The 17,846-nt window shown below is 46.6% G+C and overlaps 2 protein-coding genes across 3 annotated transcripts; one reads left to right on the top strand and one right to left on the bottom strand.

Annotated features, from left to right (window-relative positions):
* The first annotated feature begins 125 nt into the window (after positions 1-125).
* cpsf1 (cleavage and polyadenylation specific factor 1) lies at positions 126-10,866 on the top strand. The gene is made up of 38 exons (XM_067255590.1): positions 126-256; positions 736-903; positions 996-1,023; positions 1,130-1,263; positions 1,385-1,465; positions 1,553-1,704; positions 1,800-1,946; positions 2,082-2,221; positions 2,384-2,494; positions 2,651-2,744; positions 2,889-2,976; positions 3,371-3,517; positions 3,888-3,939; positions 4,066-4,154; positions 4,243-4,317; positions 4,468-4,548; positions 4,893-4,985; positions 5,087-5,251; positions 5,403-5,544; positions 5,632-5,810; positions 5,961-6,106; positions 6,249-6,429; positions 6,524-6,730; positions 6,837-6,923; positions 7,017-7,163; positions 7,296-7,448; positions 7,547-7,663; positions 7,996-8,086; positions 8,352-8,436; positions 8,597-8,738; positions 8,827-8,979; positions 9,123-9,299; positions 9,414-9,480; positions 9,596-9,643; positions 9,753-9,899; positions 10,050-10,179; positions 10,348-10,486; positions 10,588-10,866. The coding sequence occupies exons 2-38, from the start codon at positions 760-762 to the stop codon at positions 10,633-10,635; spliced, it is 4,407 nt and encodes a 1,468-aa protein (XP_067111691.1). The 5' UTR covers positions 126-256; positions 736-759; the 3' UTR covers positions 10,636-10,866.
* A 136-nt stretch (positions 10,867-11,002) lies between these two features.
* adck5 (aarF domain containing kinase 5) lies at positions 11,003-16,735 on the bottom strand. 2 transcript variants are annotated; one of them, XM_067255591.1, is made up of 15 exons: positions 16,636-16,735; positions 15,557-15,645; positions 15,324-15,473; positions 15,153-15,228; positions 14,472-14,672; positions 14,224-14,364; positions 13,982-14,095; positions 13,712-13,843; positions 13,527-13,610; positions 13,351-13,432; positions 13,014-13,092; positions 12,776-12,867; positions 12,433-12,685; positions 11,886-12,002; positions 11,003-11,787 (listed from the first exon to the last, which is right to left on the bottom strand). In XM_067255591.1, exons 1-15 carry the CDS (start codon positions 16,657-16,659, stop codon positions 11,685-11,687), a joined length of 1,737 nt encoding a protein of 578 aa, XP_067111692.1. In that variant the 5' UTR covers positions 16,660-16,735; the 3' UTR covers positions 11,003-11,684. The 2 variants fall into 2 exon arrangements, with proteins under 2 accessions (XP_067111692.1, XP_067111693.1); XM_067255592.1 differs by lacking the exons at positions 15,557-15,645; positions 16,636-16,735 and having other exon boundaries at positions 14,472-14,667; positions 15,324-15,339.
* Between the last annotated feature and the right edge of the window lie 1,111 nt (positions 16,736-17,846).

Raw genomic sequence — 17,846 nt, 5'->3', positions numbered from 1 at the left:
GATGTGAGGACTTTGGTTGCCTAGGAACGTTGTTGGCCATGTACCTTGTTCCTTGCCGAATCTTATTCAGGGACGCCCGCTGAGCAGCGCTGCGAAACAACCATAGACCATAGAAACAACCGAAGTACAAGAGGCAAAACAGCCCATACCACCACACATCGATAGAATTATGTGGTAGTTTTCGAGCTAGCTATTTACTACAACTGAGATAGAGGGAATATCTAGGTTTGAATCACCTACGTCACTTTCACAATAGGTATGTTCATACGATAACTAGCAAGCCACTTACTTACCAAGAAGATGCTGGTAGCCTATTAGCATGGCACCATTGTCATTCATACATAGCATGCTAGGTTGACTACAAGCTAGGTGGATTTATGATCAGATAAAAGTACCAGTGATTACGGTTAGCAATTAAGTTAATTTGTTGTAGACTAACCACCAGATCTCGTCTAGCATGCATTTCTGGCTAGCTAGTTAGACTACCACTAGTTTACCGAATCAGCTAGCTAGCTACTAAGCTAGTAGTAGAAGTGCTACTGCTAGTACCAGCTAACGTCTGGACTTGCCGCATAGTTGTCAACAAACATTACTGGTATGAAAGATCTTATTAAGCTTATTCACTTGCTCATACAGGGTTTTGTCCATGTTGCTGGTTACTGTTGTTTGGTACATCCGTATTCTTAATAGATTGCCAATACTGTACAATGTAACGTGAGATGTTTCCCACTCAAGGTACAGTGAGGGTGAGCTGTCAGGATGTATGCTGTTTACCGGCAAGCCCACACTCCCACTGCAATAGAGTTCTCCGTCTACTGCAACTTTATATCCAACGAGGAGGAAAATTTGGTGGTTGCAGGAACTTCTCAGCTCTATGTCTACAGAATAATTCATGATGTGGAGGTAAGGCAGTTACGTCGCATCACCATTGTGATGACTTTACTCTCTCTTTGACAGTAACATTATGCAAATGTTTTTTCATCATTTCATTTCAGAACTCTTCAAAGACTGAAAAGTCAGCAGGTATGGTCTGAAGTGCACCTCAGGTTTCAGGTTCAGTATTATTAGTTGAAAATCTGTGTTTATTATACTTCTACCAGACTTCCTTAGTCGTTCATCTCCTTTGCAGATTCCAAGTCTCGCAAGGAGAAGTTGGAACAAGTTGCCTCCTTCTCCTTATTTGGCAATGTCATGTCCATGGCCAGTGTGCAGCTAGTAGGGGCAAACAGGGACGCCCTTCTGCTCAGCTTTAAAGATGCTAAGGTACTGCCATCAGACTCAACACATCTCATTGTTTCGATAGTATGCATTAGTTACCGCCACGTTACCAACAAATACTTTCCAACCCCCCAAAAATAATCATGTTTTTCTTTTTATTATCTAGCTGTCAGTTGTGGAGTATGATCCAGGGACACACGATTTGAAATCTCTCTCTCTGCACTTCTTTGAGGAACCAGAGCTCAGGGTTAGCTGAAATATCTTAAGTAACGTTCAGTACTACTGTGTAACTACAGTTAATTTGTACTATTAAATTGTTTTTTCTATTTTTCAGGATGGGTTCGTCCAGAATGTCCATATTCCCATTGTTCGTGTGGATCCAGAAAATCGTTGTGCTGTAATGCTGGTTTACGGCACCCAACTTGTTGTGCTTCCATTCAGAAAAGACACCCTAACAGACGAGCAAGAAGGGATGGTGGGAGAAAGGTTTGGACCTCTTTCAATTTGGAATGGGAACGAAGTGGGTATCGTTTGTGGTTGTTTCTAAATCCCTCATGGTCCTTATTGAATCTTTCCTACAGGCCAAAGTCGAGTTTTATGCCGAGCTACATCATTGACGTTCGCGAGCTGGACGAGAAACTACTGAACATCATTGACATGAAGTTCCTCCATGGCTACTACGAGCCCACGTTGCTCATTCTGTATGAGCCCAACCAGACATGGCCTGGGTCAGTGCGCCCCTTTTAGCACCTGTCCTCCTTTTATGCTACTGTCCGATTCTCCCTTCCCTTATTTAGACTGCAAAACACAACAACATCCACTGTGTCGTGTCTGACTGTGTACCGGGCGTGTCCTCTCCACAGGCGTGTGGCCGTGAGACAGGACACGTGCAGCATAGTGGCCATCTCCCTCAACATCATGCAGAAGGTGCACCCCGTCATATGGTCCCTTAGCAACCTGCCCTACGACTGCACCCAGGTCATGGCTGTGCCCAAGCCCATCGGTGAGGCCCGCTTTCACACCTGCATCAGGGCCATGTTTCCACTCCCGACACTCTGGGTGGTCGAAATGTGTGCACATAAATATAGCTCTGTCTGCCAGGTTTGTAACTGCCGTGTCATGTATGGAGTGATTGCGTGACACTCTTTTCTTTCTCGTCCTGCAGGTGGGGTTGTGGTGTTTGCTGTCAATTCATTGCTCTACCTCAACCAGAGTGTTCCTCCCTATGGGGTGGCGCTCAACAGTCAAACAAATGGGACCACCGCCTTCCCCTTGAGTAAGCGTCCATGCAAAACACACACACGTTTCACCACTCTCCATCCCTTTTTTTTTTTTTACTATAGTACATGAACAAGTCCTAGTAGGGAATCATGGGATTTGGGGCCTTTTGAGAATGTCGTCACTAGAGAACCTATCTTTTCGGTCTTTTCAGGGGTACAGGATGAAGTGAAAATCTCTCTAGATTGCTCCCAGTCCGCTTTCATCGGATCCGACAAGATGGTCATCTCTTTGAAAGGTGGAGAGATGTGAGTGTGCTCCTCAGCTGGTGTAACGCCGTGTTTCGTCTGCCAGGCACACTCGCTCGTTACAGACCCAAATGCGAGCAGCTGTGTCCTCTCTGCAGAGCGTCGGATCTGAAACCCTGTGCTGAACGTGTCTCTTGTCCGCAGCTACGTGTTGACCCTGATAACCGACGGCATGAGGAGCGTGCGGGCCTTCCACTTTGACAAGGCTGCTGCCAGTGTCCTGACTACCTGTGTAAGTGTCTGGCACAGCAGGGAAAGAGGGAGGGACTGAGGGAGTAAGTAGGACAGCTTGCTGAGCTTGACCTTTTTGGGTCTTTGGTGTGTGCCCAGGAGAGCCACTATCTAAATATGCCCCCTTCAGTTAGAGGACATGCTGACAGGAGCTTTTACCAGGCACCTGGCATCGCTTGCAAACACACCCACACAGAGAAAGAGGGGGAAGGGGATTATAAAAGTCCTAGTGCGTCAAAAACAACTCGCAGTCGAACCCGTCAGGCACCTGGAAAGAGCACGTAGCTGTGTCTAGATTCGGATAACTCCCAGTGCCCTGACCATGGAAGTTCTACTGAGACCTGGAGGACCCTGTCTCTGGTTGGCTCCTGTAACCTCAGTTCCTGCTCCCCCAGATGACGACCATGGAGCCTGGCTACCTGTTCTTAGGCTCCAGGCTAGGAAACTCCCTGCTCCTGAAATACACCGAGAAGCTGCAGGAGACCCCGCCAGAGGAGGGAAGGGACAAGGAGAGAGAGAAAGACAGGGAGAAAGAGAAGCCGGTGAGTTTTCATTTCGAAAAAACAGTGTGTTGTTCATTTGCTTCTTTCGCCATATGCGTCTTGTGGTCAGTGCCATTCGAATATGTGTAAATTTGATTGAACTCAAAACAAAATCTGTTCCTGACTATATGAATCCATTTTGTCTGAAGGTTAAACTTGGATCTGATTAGTGGGTGAATGAAAGGGGACACTTGTTTTGGATGGTCATGCCACACAGCTATTCGTTGGCACATTGTTGCTGGTTTTGTCTTGGAATAAGTCCAGTTTGGTTGGCAGACTGCCACTGTACCCAACCCCCCCACCCCCCTCTCCCCCTGTTCAAAATACAACTCTGATAAGATAAATCCTATCTATATTGTAACCAATCCAGGAGGAACCGCCCAGTAAAAAGAAACGAATTGATTCCTCCACAAACTGGACGGGTACGTTGACAATCTTTATAATACGTATAAATCTTACTCAAAGTATTTGACAGTATCATACTCAGCCTATTTTAGAACCACTAATAGATAAATCCAGCAATAAATGAATACCTTTCTCTGCTCCAGCTGGCAAGGGCCCAGACGAGGTGGATGAGATTGAGGTGTACGGCAGTGAGGCCCAGTCAGGCACTCAGCTGGCCACCTATTCCTTTGAGGTAAGGACCCCCAGCAGTGGCGTACATTCCTCATCTTTATCTACCGTCTACCAGATGCCAATCCGATGCTCTTGTTCGGTGTATGCAGGTGTGCGATAGCATACTAAACATCGGCCCTTGTGCCAACGCCTCCATGGGGGAGCCTGCCTTCCTGTCTGAAGAGGTATAGTGACGACCTTCCGACCTTATTCAAGGTCACCCGTATCCTTCAGCCCGTATGGTTTCGTTTAATGAGAAAAGGGCTGATAAAAATCGAGGCTTTGCTCGGAAGTTAGATTTTGCTATGAAAACATTGGTTGTGTTGTGTCCACAGTTCCAGACCAACCCCGAGCCTGACTTGGAGGTGGTGGTGTGCTCTGGGTTTGGGAAGAACGGCGCGCTGTCTGTCCTTCAGGTAAAAGCTCGACGGAAAGTGCATGTGAATCGCGCACCCGTCAATCTATTTTCTGCACTGTCCTAAGACCTTGGGTGGTGAGGCCCATCTGCCACAGGGTCAGTGACAGTGCTACAGCGAACTGACTTCTGGGTTTACCAGGGCTGCCTCAGAGATCAATGGAGTAGCCTAAAAACACCCCAGACACACTCCCAGAGAGCCACGGCCTCTGGTGCTCACCATAGGCATCGGTATTTAAGCAGTGATCATTTCTTTAGAGACTTGCTCTAACTGCCTTTACATGTTTGTTCACTCATATTCCTCTGGTTACTGGTCACCCCCCCCCCCCCCTTACCCCAAACCAGAGGAGCATCAGGCCCCAGGTTGTGACCACCTTTGAGCTACCAGGTTGCCATGACATGTGGACTGTCATCTCCCCTGAAGTGAAGGAGGACAAGGTTGAGTACAGCAAAGACTTCCCCCTCCCCCCTCCAGCAATGAACAATAACACAGTCGTTAAATAATCTTGTACCCCTGTTTCCTGTGTCGCCCCTATCAGCCACCCAAAGAAGCCAAGGGGGACGGTGAGGGCGAAGCCGCTGAAGAAGGGAAGGAGGAGAAAGAAGAAGAGGAGGAAGAGGAGGAGGAGAAGCCAGAGCCTGTGGGGGAGGATGACAAGAAGAAGCATGGCTTCCTGATTCTGAGCAGAGAGGACTCTACCATGGTACACACACACCCAGATACCCCCCCCGCCCCACGACCCTACACCAGAGCCTGCTGCAGCTCATCACTGCCGACTCCCTGGAGTCGGGACGCTGCATTCTTTAGGAGCTGTTGTTGTTGTTGTTGACATTGTTCTGCGCGTGACCCGGCAGATCCTCCAAACCGGCCAGGAAATCATGGAGCTGGACACCAGCGGCTTCGCCACGCAGGGACCCACCGTGTTCGCGGGCAACATCGGCGACAACAAATACATCATCCAGGTCTCCCCGATGGGCATCCGACTGCTGGAAGGAGGTATGGATGCGTCCGCCCTTGACCAAATCAGATATCCTGAACATTGTCCCTCACGGTAACGAACCCTCACGCCGGCTCCTCTCCCAGTGACGCAGCTCCACTTCATCCCCGTGGACCTGGGCTCTCCCATAGTGCAGTGCTCCGTGGCCGACCCGTACGTGGTCATCATGACCGCGGAGGGAGTCGTCACCATGTTTGTGCTGAAGAGTGACTCCTACATGGGCAAGACTCATCGACTGGCCCTTCAGAAACCGCAGATTCCCACGGTGAGCGACTCGGAACCGGGTCACAACTGCAGATGTGGAGACCCAGCCGGTGGACGCCAACATTGCGTCTCCCTTAGAACTTTTGTTTGCCTCCTTATTGATCTTCGTCGAAGTTGAACTAGCCCTAAGCCGATTGGTGTCTCCCCACAGCAATCCCGCGTGATCACGCTGTGCGCGTACCGTGACGTGAGCGGCATGTTCACCACGGAAAACAAGGTGACCTGCTCCACAAAGGAGGAAGCCATGGCCAGGAGCCAATCAGAGACCGAGACCGAGACCATCATCCAGGACCTGGGGTAGGATACGCCGAACGATGGTATCCTGATCCCACGCTGTGGTGACCGTCGCCATGTTCCACATGCCTATTGGACTATAATATAATACTATTCTATAATAGAAGCCCGTGCTTTTCTCTCACCCCCATCTCTTCACGTGTAGGAACATGCTGGATGATGAAGAGGAGATGCTGTATGGGGACTCCAACCCTGATGCCAACTCATCCAGGGACGAAGCCAACCGAGGCTTCTGGGCCGGAGGCTTCCCCGGCATGGAGGGGGGCTCGGGGAAGGCAGAGCCAACTCACTGGTGCATGATGGTCAGGGAGAATGGTGTCATGGAGGTAAGACTTGAAGGGGGTCGATGTCCTTGTGCTGCCCAGGATTACGATATAAAGAGACGTTAATGTCACGGATGTGTCCCATTGTGTTGTCTAGATCTACCAGCTCCCTGATTGGCGATTGGTCTTCCTGGTGAAGAACTTCCCAGTTGGCCAGAGAGTATTGGTTGACAGCTCAGCTGGCCAATCGGCAACTCAGGGGGAGGGTAAAAAAGAAGAAGTGACACGACAGGGAGAGATCCCATTGGTCAAAGAGGTGGCCCTGGTATCGCTTGGCAACAATCGCTGCCGGCCATATCTGTTGGTGAGTTCCTCCAGATGTGATTGTGTTGAAAAGGTATTCAACAGTGGTGATCAAGCTGAAACAGGAAGACCAGAATATGAGCGCATTTCCCCCAATTTTCTTCCAGGTCCACGTTGAACAGGAGCTCCTGATCTATGAGGCCTTCCCATACGACCAGCAGGCTCAAAGCAACCTGAAAGTGCGCTTCAAGAAGGTAAAACCGAAAGCACCGGAAGTGAACCAGTCAACTCAACCATGTTATCTTCCAGAACGTTCCTTAAAAACGCTGATGTCCCTCTCTGCCCAGATGCCGCACAACATCAACTACCGGGAGAAGAAGTCGAAGCTAAAGAAAGACAAAAAGACCGAGGGGGGTCCAGGGGAAGAAGGGTCGGTGGTTAAAGGGCGGGTTGCCCGTTTCAGATACTTTGAGGACATCTCTGGGTACTCAGGGGTAAGAAACGGGACGTTTCTCATCTTTGAGATTGACCGCTTAAACCACCTGCCCCCCCCCCCCCCCACACCCTAAAAGCACCTCGCAATCACTAAGTCACGTGGTCTTGTGTTTGTTGTGTGTGTGTGCCAGGTGTTTATTTGCGGACCCTCTCCTCATTGGATGCTGGTGACCTCCAGGGGAGCCATGAGGCTGCACCCGATGACCATCGACGGCCCAATCGAGTCGTTTTCCCCCTTCCACAACATCAACTGCCCCAAAGGCTTCCTCTACTTCAACAAGCAGGTAGGGACCAGGTGACACTCAAAGCACGGACAGCAAACTTAACCCACCTGCCTCTCACAGAAGGTGTAAACGAAATGGGTGTGTGTGTGTTATATCAGGGGGAGCTGAGGATCAGCGTTCTGCCCACCTACCTGTCGTACGACGCTCCCTGGCCCGTCCGAAAGATCCCTCTGAGGTGCACGGCTCATTACGTCTCCTACCATGTGGAGTCCAAGGTAAGAATCCTCGGCCGCGCGTGCGTCAAAGAGTCTTCCTACTCAAATATAGACAAAAGCAACATGGCTGCCGTCGAGACGGGAACACGCCTGCATGTTCTCCCACGCCTGCATGTGGTAGTCATGTCGAAGCTGCTGCGTTGAGCATCCTTTTAATCCCCCAGATTAAGGGCAAAACAACAGGCACGCTGACCGAGCTTTGCTCGAAGGCGGTGATGAAAGTGTGCGTCGGGGGGGGGGGAGATAGAAAAGAAATCAATAGAGAGAGTTTCGAGAGAGGAGAACTCGTCTTTGATGTGAAGTTGTGTTTGCTGCTTTGCTATGCCTCTCAGGTCTACGCTGTGTGCACCAGCGTCAAGGAACTCTGCACTCGCATTCCCAGGATGACCGGAGAGGAGAAGGAGTTTGAGAACATCGAAAGAGGTGAGTCTCACGCACCCACGCCAGGGGGCCGTTTCTCCTGCGACATGGTCGTCCCATGTTGACTCGTGAAGCTCACTGGGTAGCCGTAGAACCACATGAGCTGAGGGCCGGGTTGGATTGCGGCCATGTCGTCTCCTGTCTCTCTCTCTCTCTGCCTTTCCTGGCACTTTCTCACTGTGTCCATCAAATAAATAAAGTAAATCATAGTCGGATCATAGTCGGTCTTAAAGAGCGTGTGACTGATGGTGCCCCTTCTCCTCCTCAGATGAGCGCTACATCAACCCCCAGCAGGACAAGTTCTCCATCCAGCTCATCTCCCCTGTCAGCTGGGAGACCATTCCCAACACACGGTAACCACTGAATTACACAAAACAATGGAAATGCCTTCATGGCACGGTCATCCTAAACCTTTCAACCTGACACATTTCGGAATCAAGGTGGTTCCATTAGGGAATCAAACACGGTAACTTCCGCTCCCGATTGTGCCTTGCTGACTTGCGCGTGTGTTAGGATTGACCTGGAGGAGTGGGAACACGTAACATGTATGAAGACCGTGGCGTTAAAGAGCCAGGAGACCGTGTCGGGGCTGAAGGGCTACGTGGCGGCAGGAACGTGTCTGATGCAGGGGGAGGAGGTCACCTGTAGAGGCAGAGTGAGTTCCCAACACACACACACACTCTCTCACACACACACACACACACGGTTCCAGATCTGACCCGAGCACGCGTGCCTCGTTCCAGATCCTGATCCTGGATGTGATCGAGGTGGTGCCAGAGCCGGGACAGCCTCTCACCAAGAACAAGTTTAAGGTGTTGTATGAGAAGGAGCAGAAGGGGCCCGTCACCGCCCTGTGTCACTGCAGCGGGTTCCTGGTGTCTGCCATCGGACAGAAGGTAACGTCTCCCACCGCGCTGTGCTAGAACGTTCTCCCACATCCCTCACTGTCATTTAAGACGCTTCCGTCACTTCTCCTCTCGACCTCCTCACGCTTACATTTTCGAGTGTGTCGTCTGTTTGTTTGACGGCGTTTTTCTAGATCTTTCTGTGGAGCCTCAAGGACAATGACCTGACGGGCATGGCCTTCATCGACACGCAGCTCCACATCCACAGCATGTACAGCATCAAGAACTTCATCCTGGCCGCGGACCTGATGAAGAGCATCTCCCTGCTGCGCTACCAGCCCGAGAGCAAGACCCTGTCCCTCGTCAGCAGGGTACGGCCCGCCGTTTTGACACAATGTTTATTGTGTCACCAGTTAGAATCTCCTGCCAAGTACAAATGGTACTTCCATTTTATGGAACACCTGGGTTTTTGTTTTGGGGCACAGGATGCAAAGCCTTTGGAGGTGTACAGCGTTGAGTTCATGGTGGATAACAACCAGCTTGGATTCCTGGGTAAAGTTACACTGCTGAAGGAAGCATCACAATCAACTTCCTCTCTTTTCAAAACCGTTCATACGGTCGCAACCTCTCAATTTGTAACATCTCATATCCCCCCTCTCTCTTTCAGTGTCTGACCGAGACAAGAACCTGTCCGTTTACATGTACTTACCAGAAGGTCAGTGCTACCTACAAACCTTTCAGTCCCAAAGCACATTTCCAGGAACACAAACACAACAACCATCTCTTGAGCCCCAGTACCATAAAGGCTGAACTCTGTTCCACAGCCAAGGAGAGTTTTGGGGGCATGAGGCTCCTGCGGCGGGCCGACTTCAACGTTGGAGCCCACGTCAACGCCTTCTGGAGGATGCCCTGCAGGGGGGCGCTGGACAAGAAGTCCCTGACCTGGGATAACAAGCACATCACCTGGTTTGGTAAGGGGTCAAAGTTCACAGTCTACTGTACACCGACACACTCCTTGTTCAGACCATCTCACCTTCAGGTTAAACGGCAGCTGTCGGATGATAGAAGCTGTGATGGATGAATGAGAACTGATGCTCTTCGCTCTCCTCCCTTCCTGAAAGCTACTTTGGATGGAGGCATCGGGTTGCTCCTACCTATGCAGGAGAAGACTTACCGTCGACTGCTCATGTTGCAGAACGCTCTCAACACCATGTTGCCTCACCATGCCGGCTTGAACCCCAAGTCTTTCAGGTTAGGATTCGACCCCCCCCCCTGCTGCTTCGACATTCCACTCTGGATAAGGCCGAAACTGATTCCTATATCGTTTCTTATGCCATACTGGCGAAGATTGCTGGGATTGGTTCATTTTTCAATGCGTAACATTTTGGGTGTCTGTCCGTGCATCTCATTTTGTTGTAGGATGACGCACACTGACAGACGCACTCTGCAGAACGCGGTGCGTAACATTCTGGATGGAGAGCTCCTCAACAAGTATCTGTACCTGAGCACCATGGAGCGCAGTGAGCTGGCCAAGAAGATCGGTACCACATCTGACATAGTGAGCACAGCACCCCCTGACACGGGCAAGACCCCTGGATTGAATTGAACAGAATAATTGTACTATAGTAAAATGTAACATTTTGTCTTCTTCTTCTGTAGATCTTGGATGATCTTCTGGACGTTGACAGGGTGACCGCTCACTTCTGAGAGCAGGATTCTCTCGCTGTACCATCCCTCAGCTTCAATACTCCTCAGCGGGTGGCAGTCACTCATCTTTTTTATACAGTTAGACTAAAAAGAATAATTTGGTAACACATTGTTGTATACAAAAAAGAAATCTAAGTTGTTTTGCTATTTGTGTTTGACAAGATATGAAATTCATCATGTTTCATAGAATATTTTCTAAACAAAAATGATTATTAAATCATTTAAAAAGTGTCATGCTGGGTTTTTACACCTCTATATCTTTATGAAATTGTTTTATTACTCCATACATCTATTAATCTGTAATACTTGAAGCAAGTTAGCCCTGGGGTTCTTAGTGTTAGGTCAGTGTGGAAAACTAACAAAGGTAAGTCTAACTGAAGGCTAATCTGGATGAAGATTTGTAGCCCCCCCTGCAGGGCTAAGCAGGAACACTTGTCCTTATCACCCCAGTACCATGATCCCAGGTGTGTTTAAAATCCTGTTAAAGACTATAACAGAAAAACATGTAGATGAGGTAAAACCATTTTTATTAGTTCACTTGCAGTACAGGACATTTGTCATACATTCCATTTGCCTACGTTCATTTTAACTGTATTAACTATGGTTACTCTTAATTAAAATAAAAAGGTTGACCTGCATATAAAATGCAAAATAAAATGGCATGATTAGAGATGTATACCATTCTCTGACACTGTACAGTAGTCTACTCTGATAAAATATAGAATATAAAAACAAATAGTTTTTTTAATTTTAAATAAGCCATGCATATTCCTGCTGGACCAACATTGCTCAATGACATCCTGTTCACTTTCAGTCTTGTAAGATAGGGGGCTGGTGCTCTTGACATCATTGTCATTACCTGAATTGATGTGGTGGTTTGCAGGTTCAAGATCTTGTAGCACCATTTGTAAACCTACATCAGTCAAATTGGCAACTCCCATGACAGTAAAACCACTTCTGCATAGCCATTCCACTGACTGATGTAACCTATTAAGCAAGTTGAACATGGCTCAAAATATTGGTTTTGGTTTGGTTGTCCAATAAGGTTTCTACCTGAGGTACTGGTAAACCTCCTCATTCAGCTTCACCAGCCCGAGATAGGAGAGCACAGTCAGCAGTGACCGTGTCAGACTCATCATGGCCATCTCTGACCTGGGAAGACAAACCATCATCGTCATCCACCTTGAACTGCCTGTGATGACAGGACGGCAGTGACCCTGGTCGAGGACATCCAACTCATATCTCCTTACCTCAAGGCACACTCAAATTTGAAGCTCTCCCAGACACTTCGACTCCAGCTGAACACCCAGAGTCGAGGCAGAATCCCTGGCCTCTCTGCTTGAAGTCTCCCCCAGCCTCGCACGGCACTGGCAACACAGCAACAAAAGTGAACGGTTCCGAATGTTGACGGAATACTTAACATCACCTCTCAAGGATCCGAAACGGGATCTTAACCCTTGGGTCAGAATAACCCGAAGATAACACATCAGTCATTGTGACCCACCGTCGTATTGCGACAACTTTACCGCATACAAAAACAAAGTGAAGCATTTTCTTTTAACCGTTGGGCTGTCTCAGACCCCCCCACATTGCAAAGGTTAAAAGAAAATTATTTTTATTTGTTTTTGTATTGGGTAAAATTGGGTAAACACAACGATGGTTCGTTATGAACCTTTGGGTCATGTGACCCTAAGGCAGCACAAGGGTTAAAGCCTCACGATTGCCGTTTGAAGAAAGAATACATAACAGTTTGAATGTAGAACTACCCATGAAGTGGATGGACAATGCAATGCTCACCTCTTGGCCATTACACAGTAGCGGTCCACAGGTGCCCCCAGACTGATGTTGATGCTCCGAACAGTGTTGATGTTGCGAAAGACCAGCAGCATGGGGCGGGGCATGGACTTGAGCACCTGCATGATTTTATCAAAGCGGTTGACTGCCATGTCCCGCATGTAGGAAGTCTCCTCCCGACTCAAGATGTTGGACAAGTTAAAGTTGTTCATGTTGATCGGTCTCTGCAGCAGCATCTCACTGAAGATAAAGTAGTCTGCGTATGACACGGGAAAATGTGTGAAGTGCTGAATGAGAACACAAAGACATGCTTCACGTAAACAAAAAGGTCACGATCTGTCCTGACCTTTCACTCCGAGGACATTGGAGTACGTCTTCATGGCGGCTTCATCTCGCAGTACTATGGATCGCCACAGTTTGCAGAGGGCTACCCTGTCACTACAAGTTACATTTAGTCATTTTTAGCAGGCGCTCTTATCCAGAGTTCAAATGTCTAGTGTTAAGAGTTACTGACGCAGCTTTCAAGCTGTAACATTTAACCAGAGGAACTTAGGAATTGCAGTAAGTGGGAACTGTGACTATACCTTTCACTGAGGTAGTCATACAGGCCATGATCTAAAAGTACCAGTTCTGCCTTCCTGTCGGCCCCTTTTCTCACCAGCACTGTGGCACAATAAAATACATGTAGATATCACCCGATACCATCCAGTTTACTAGGTTTTGTTGTAATTAAGCAACACCACTGCTAAAATAAAAAGTATCAATATATACAAATAAATATTGTAGTTAATTTACAGAGCAGTAAATGATAAGGCAAATAAAAACAAAGTTAAAGGAAGGTCAGTTGAAAATGGACAAATGAGACTGAGATTTCTCCTCTCCTACAGGCCTCTGACCCTCAGGGCTGTAACATGCACCTACCGTTGCCAGGGTGGGGGTCAGCGTGGATGAACCCTGTGTAGAATATTTGCTCTGCAAATGTACGAATCAATTTGTCAGCAGTCTGGAAAACAGAAAGGTGAAACCCACTGTTTATCTGAGTCGGATCATGAGGATTGTGACAAAGTAATACCTGTGGTGCGATGACAGACACTTACATCTTTCAAGCTCAGTCCTTGTCTTTGGATCTCTTCCACGTTGTTGACTTTGCAGCCTTCGCAGAACTCCGCCGTCAGCACTCTCTGTTAAGTGGTAATAGCTCATTATTACCTGGGACCCCAGGTAGTGTTAAAGATAGTATGGGGGTGATCTACGGTAGTCAGGAATAGCGTTCCAGTCTTACCTTGCTGGTTTGCTCCCAGTAAACCTTGGGCACGACGATGAATTTAAAGTGTTTTAGTTCCTCTGCACACCTCTCAGAGTTGTTGGCCTCATTTTCAAAGTCCAGCTCTTGTGCCAAGGTGCCTTTCAAGTCCTAAATTCATTCAAATAAAAAGAAAACCTACATATGTCAAACAAATGGCCACAACGCATTTAAAATCATGCACCGTGAGATGATATCTGACAACTGAATTCAAGGTTTGTAAGTTTGATAGTATCAAGTGACCCTGACCTTAAGGACCCATCGAAATCCAAAGCTTGGGTGCATGAACTTCACAACATCCAGAAGAATCTCCAGAGTCCTGATGTCTCCATCAAATCGATCCCTGAGGTCAATGTACTGCACCTAAGATATGACAGTACACATTGTGCAAACAATACATGACAAAATCATTAACCTGGAAACCAATCAAACGAGATATAAATAACTGGATTGTTTACTGTTGTCTTGGCTGTTGGTTAACCTTTGCCCACCTTAACAGCCACTGTGGTGCCATCATGCAGCTCTGCTTTGTGAACTTGAGCCAAGCTTGCTGCTGCTATAGGTTCATAGTCAAACTTCTTGAACAGCTGGTCAGGGGATTTGTCAAAGTCTTCCTGAAACAATGCATCTACCTAGCGGGCACAGAGTAAAAAAGACACAATATTCACTAACCTTGAGAAAATGTATGCAAGACAGATATGCAGCCTTGCTATTGGTTCCTTATTCTTGCCGGTCTCACCTCTTTGTACCTCCTATTCAATGCCTTGTCTTCCAGGACCTGTAGGGTACGGATGTATTCAGGCGGTAGCAGGTGGTTGAAGGAACACAGCCCCTGACCCAGTTTGATGTAGATCCCTCCGTTCTTCACAGCTCCATCCACCATGCTCTTTGCTGCCCTCTGGTGGCACTCTGACATCTCCATCTCATAGGATGGGCTGCTCTGGCAGGGGATGGACAAACATATGACATCCTTAGTTTTAAAACTGCATTAGGTTGGGTCAAATTATAGACTATTCAATTATGAGAAACAGCTCCCTCAGTTCTTGTCTGAACTTCAGCGCTTTCCTCCAGCTCGAGTTTGATTGACAATGGTTTCACAAGGTAAGTCAAGGAGGAAGGTACGCCTTGTTGAAGGCAATTGGCTGGAACAGGATTGCTGGAACCTAATTGGCTGGAAAGTAGCGGCATGCTCCAAAAATTATAAATTTACATTCTGGTGGCACTGAGCTGTCGTGTTGCTAAACAACTTATAGGGCCTCATTAGCTTACAGAACATGTGTAAAAGGGACCATAAAAATATTTTTAGAGATACCTTTAATCTTATCGCATCCTTATACTCTTTACTCTATAGGCTAGCAATACAGCGTGATGAGAACTCCAATAACATATATTTATGTGCTTCTTCGATTTTCCAATTTACCTCATCCACGCCTCGTAGTGTCATACTGGATGTCCACCAATAATCTAACGAGATGGAGAGTCCAACATGTATAGACCTGTGAAAACAGAGACCCATGTGATGAGTTGACTGTACAAGAAAATATTATACATTTTGCCCATTCTGGATATGTAATAAAATGACGATACAAACCTGCAGAACCGGCCGACACCCTCTATCAAAATTTTCAGCCTCCTTCTTTCTCGAGGCTCTGATACAGAGTACTGAAGCCCCACTACTACCGGAACTCCGATGGCTACACCGAGAAAAGTTTTCTTCAACAGCCCTCGACTCTTCCCTGCCCTGAATGGACAAGACTTCACCTTTAGGCGACACATCATCACACACTCAAAGAGGAATACACTGTGTTGTCTGTGTAGCAGTACCTGTGAAGACTCAAGGACCTGCTCAGCAGCTGTGTGACTGGATGTGGACTTCTACGGAGCAGGGCCATGTGACGCCGGCATAACTTCAACTGTGGAGAGCACAAAATAACAATAATAACACATAGAAGTGAGGCAGACTTGTGTGTGTGTTCATAAATGTGTTGTGTTGCTGCTGAGCTAAGCTGAAACTGTGTTTCTCTCTCACATCAAGGCCACTAGTGACAGGCCCGGACACTTTGTTGTTTTCATTGACTGTCTAGATCTGAGGACACACTGTAACTACAAACGAGTTGATTTACAGATAGGGGTCCTCTGTGTCAGGGACCTGACCATACACGTCATCATTTGTTCACTCTCTATCCACATAACTATTACGAAAACAGATTTTACATTCTGAATGGTTGGTTTAAAGTCACAGGCTCTATGATATTATGACGTTCATAACGTTACAGTATACATTTCTAGTTAGTAATAATAATAATAATAATATTATTAATGTGTACATTTTGCAGACACTTTCTCTAAAGTTGCAATCACAAACCAAGTTTTTTATTGATTTAATGACTGATGGTTTGTATCACCTTACAACCCGCAACCTCTTAATCTGTATGCTCTACCACTGAGCTATACCAACTATAGTACCGCCTACAATGGCACTGTATGGCTATGAATATGTTGACATACAAGGTGACATTTATATAAATTTAAATGCATCCTAACAGTATGATTGTCGGTTTCCAATCAAGTATTTCTGACCTCCTCTGACAGCGAAAGCATTAGTTGCAAGTACAAAAATCCTTCAGCTAGCTCCTAATCGCAAAGATTAGTTGCACTACATGTCATTGTGGTATGGTATGGTAGCTATATGGATTGAGAGACGATATAGCTGGGCAATGTCACACAGGTCCATAACTACACTACTGCGCTCCTACATTGTCCTGAGTTAACATAACTTCATGTACACAGATTGCTGCTAGCTATCTAAAGCAAGGACACCTTACTGGCTATAGCCAGTAATTATTATTAAGTTTAGGTTAGCTGGAAGGCAGATAAACAAGTAGTAGGCTACTATACATTACCGTATTTAATGTCTCCCTTGCCATGTTCGATCCCCGATATCCTTAGGGTGAGATGGATGAAAAGTGTTAGGTATCGAGTCTTTTTGTAAGTGGTATACAAGGTTGTCGTTCTAGTACACGATTCTTGATTCATCCGACTCCGCCTGATTTGTTACCCGGAAGTAAAGGACCGTTTTACGTCACGACAGATTTAACGTTTTTATAATTAAATATTTAAAGCCTATCATTTAATTTGCTCAATGCAATATGTAATTTATTAATGACACGAACAATGTTTTAAAGCTATTTTAACTATGTAAGGCTTAACAACCTAAGCCTTAACAACGGTAAAACAATATGTTTAAACACAGGTGGGAAAAAAGAACTAATGCTGGAGTATTAAATAGGCAATATTATCCTTAACCCTAAGAATATGATTGAGGAAAAGAGTAGGCTACTAACTCTATATAGAGGTAAACTATAACAGCAGACTAAATAAACAAATGCCAACACTACAGACTTAAGCAGTACTAACTTTAGAATATTTAGGAAAAGAGTAAAACAAGAAAAACAAACGTTCACAATGACAGCTTCTAAAATGAAATAAAAATGCTGTTGGCCGAGAATGAAGAACTGCCACCGTGCTTGTGGTGAAGACCAGGGCCTTGTGTTGGGAGAAACAATAACGGACATCATCACCTCGAGTATGAAAGAGACGTGAAGATGATCGAGGCGAGCCACAGTCTTCAGGGGGTTTTGGAGGTAACTAGGTCACAGAATCATGTCGGCTGCCGTCCTCAAGGAAGATTGGCATATGAGATCCCTTTTTGCCACTCCGAGGACTTCTGTTTACGAAATTGATCCTAAGTTTATACATCATCATGGACATGGCTTATTACAGAGCATCCATCTTTAGTGATTGAAAAGTGAAGAAACACAAGACAGACAGACAAAATGAGTGTCCACGGTAGCATCTGGATGTAATCAAATCTAGCTATATGAGCAAGTTAATAACCAAACAAGGGTGAGAAAAGTAGCACCGCTTCTACTTTAAAGCTGTAGCCACTAGTGGATCATAGCGATAAACTATAGGGTTAGTAACTCTGTTTTTAACCTTATGCATAATTTATCAGCATTGCGCATGCGTAGCAAACCCTGGTAGGACAATCTTGACAGGTAGGATTAATTAAGACACTTATACCTGAAAAGTGTGAAATATGTGAAATGATATT

This window comes from Osmerus mordax, chromosome 18 (genome assembly GCF_038355195.1).
Source record: "Osmerus mordax isolate fOsmMor3 chromosome 18, fOsmMor3.pri, whole genome shotgun sequence".
In the NCBI taxonomy this organism is placed as follows: domain Eukaryota; kingdom Metazoa; phylum Chordata; class Actinopteri; order Osmeriformes; family Osmeridae; genus Osmerus; species Osmerus mordax.
This window is presented reverse-complemented; position numbering and strand designations above follow the sequence as displayed.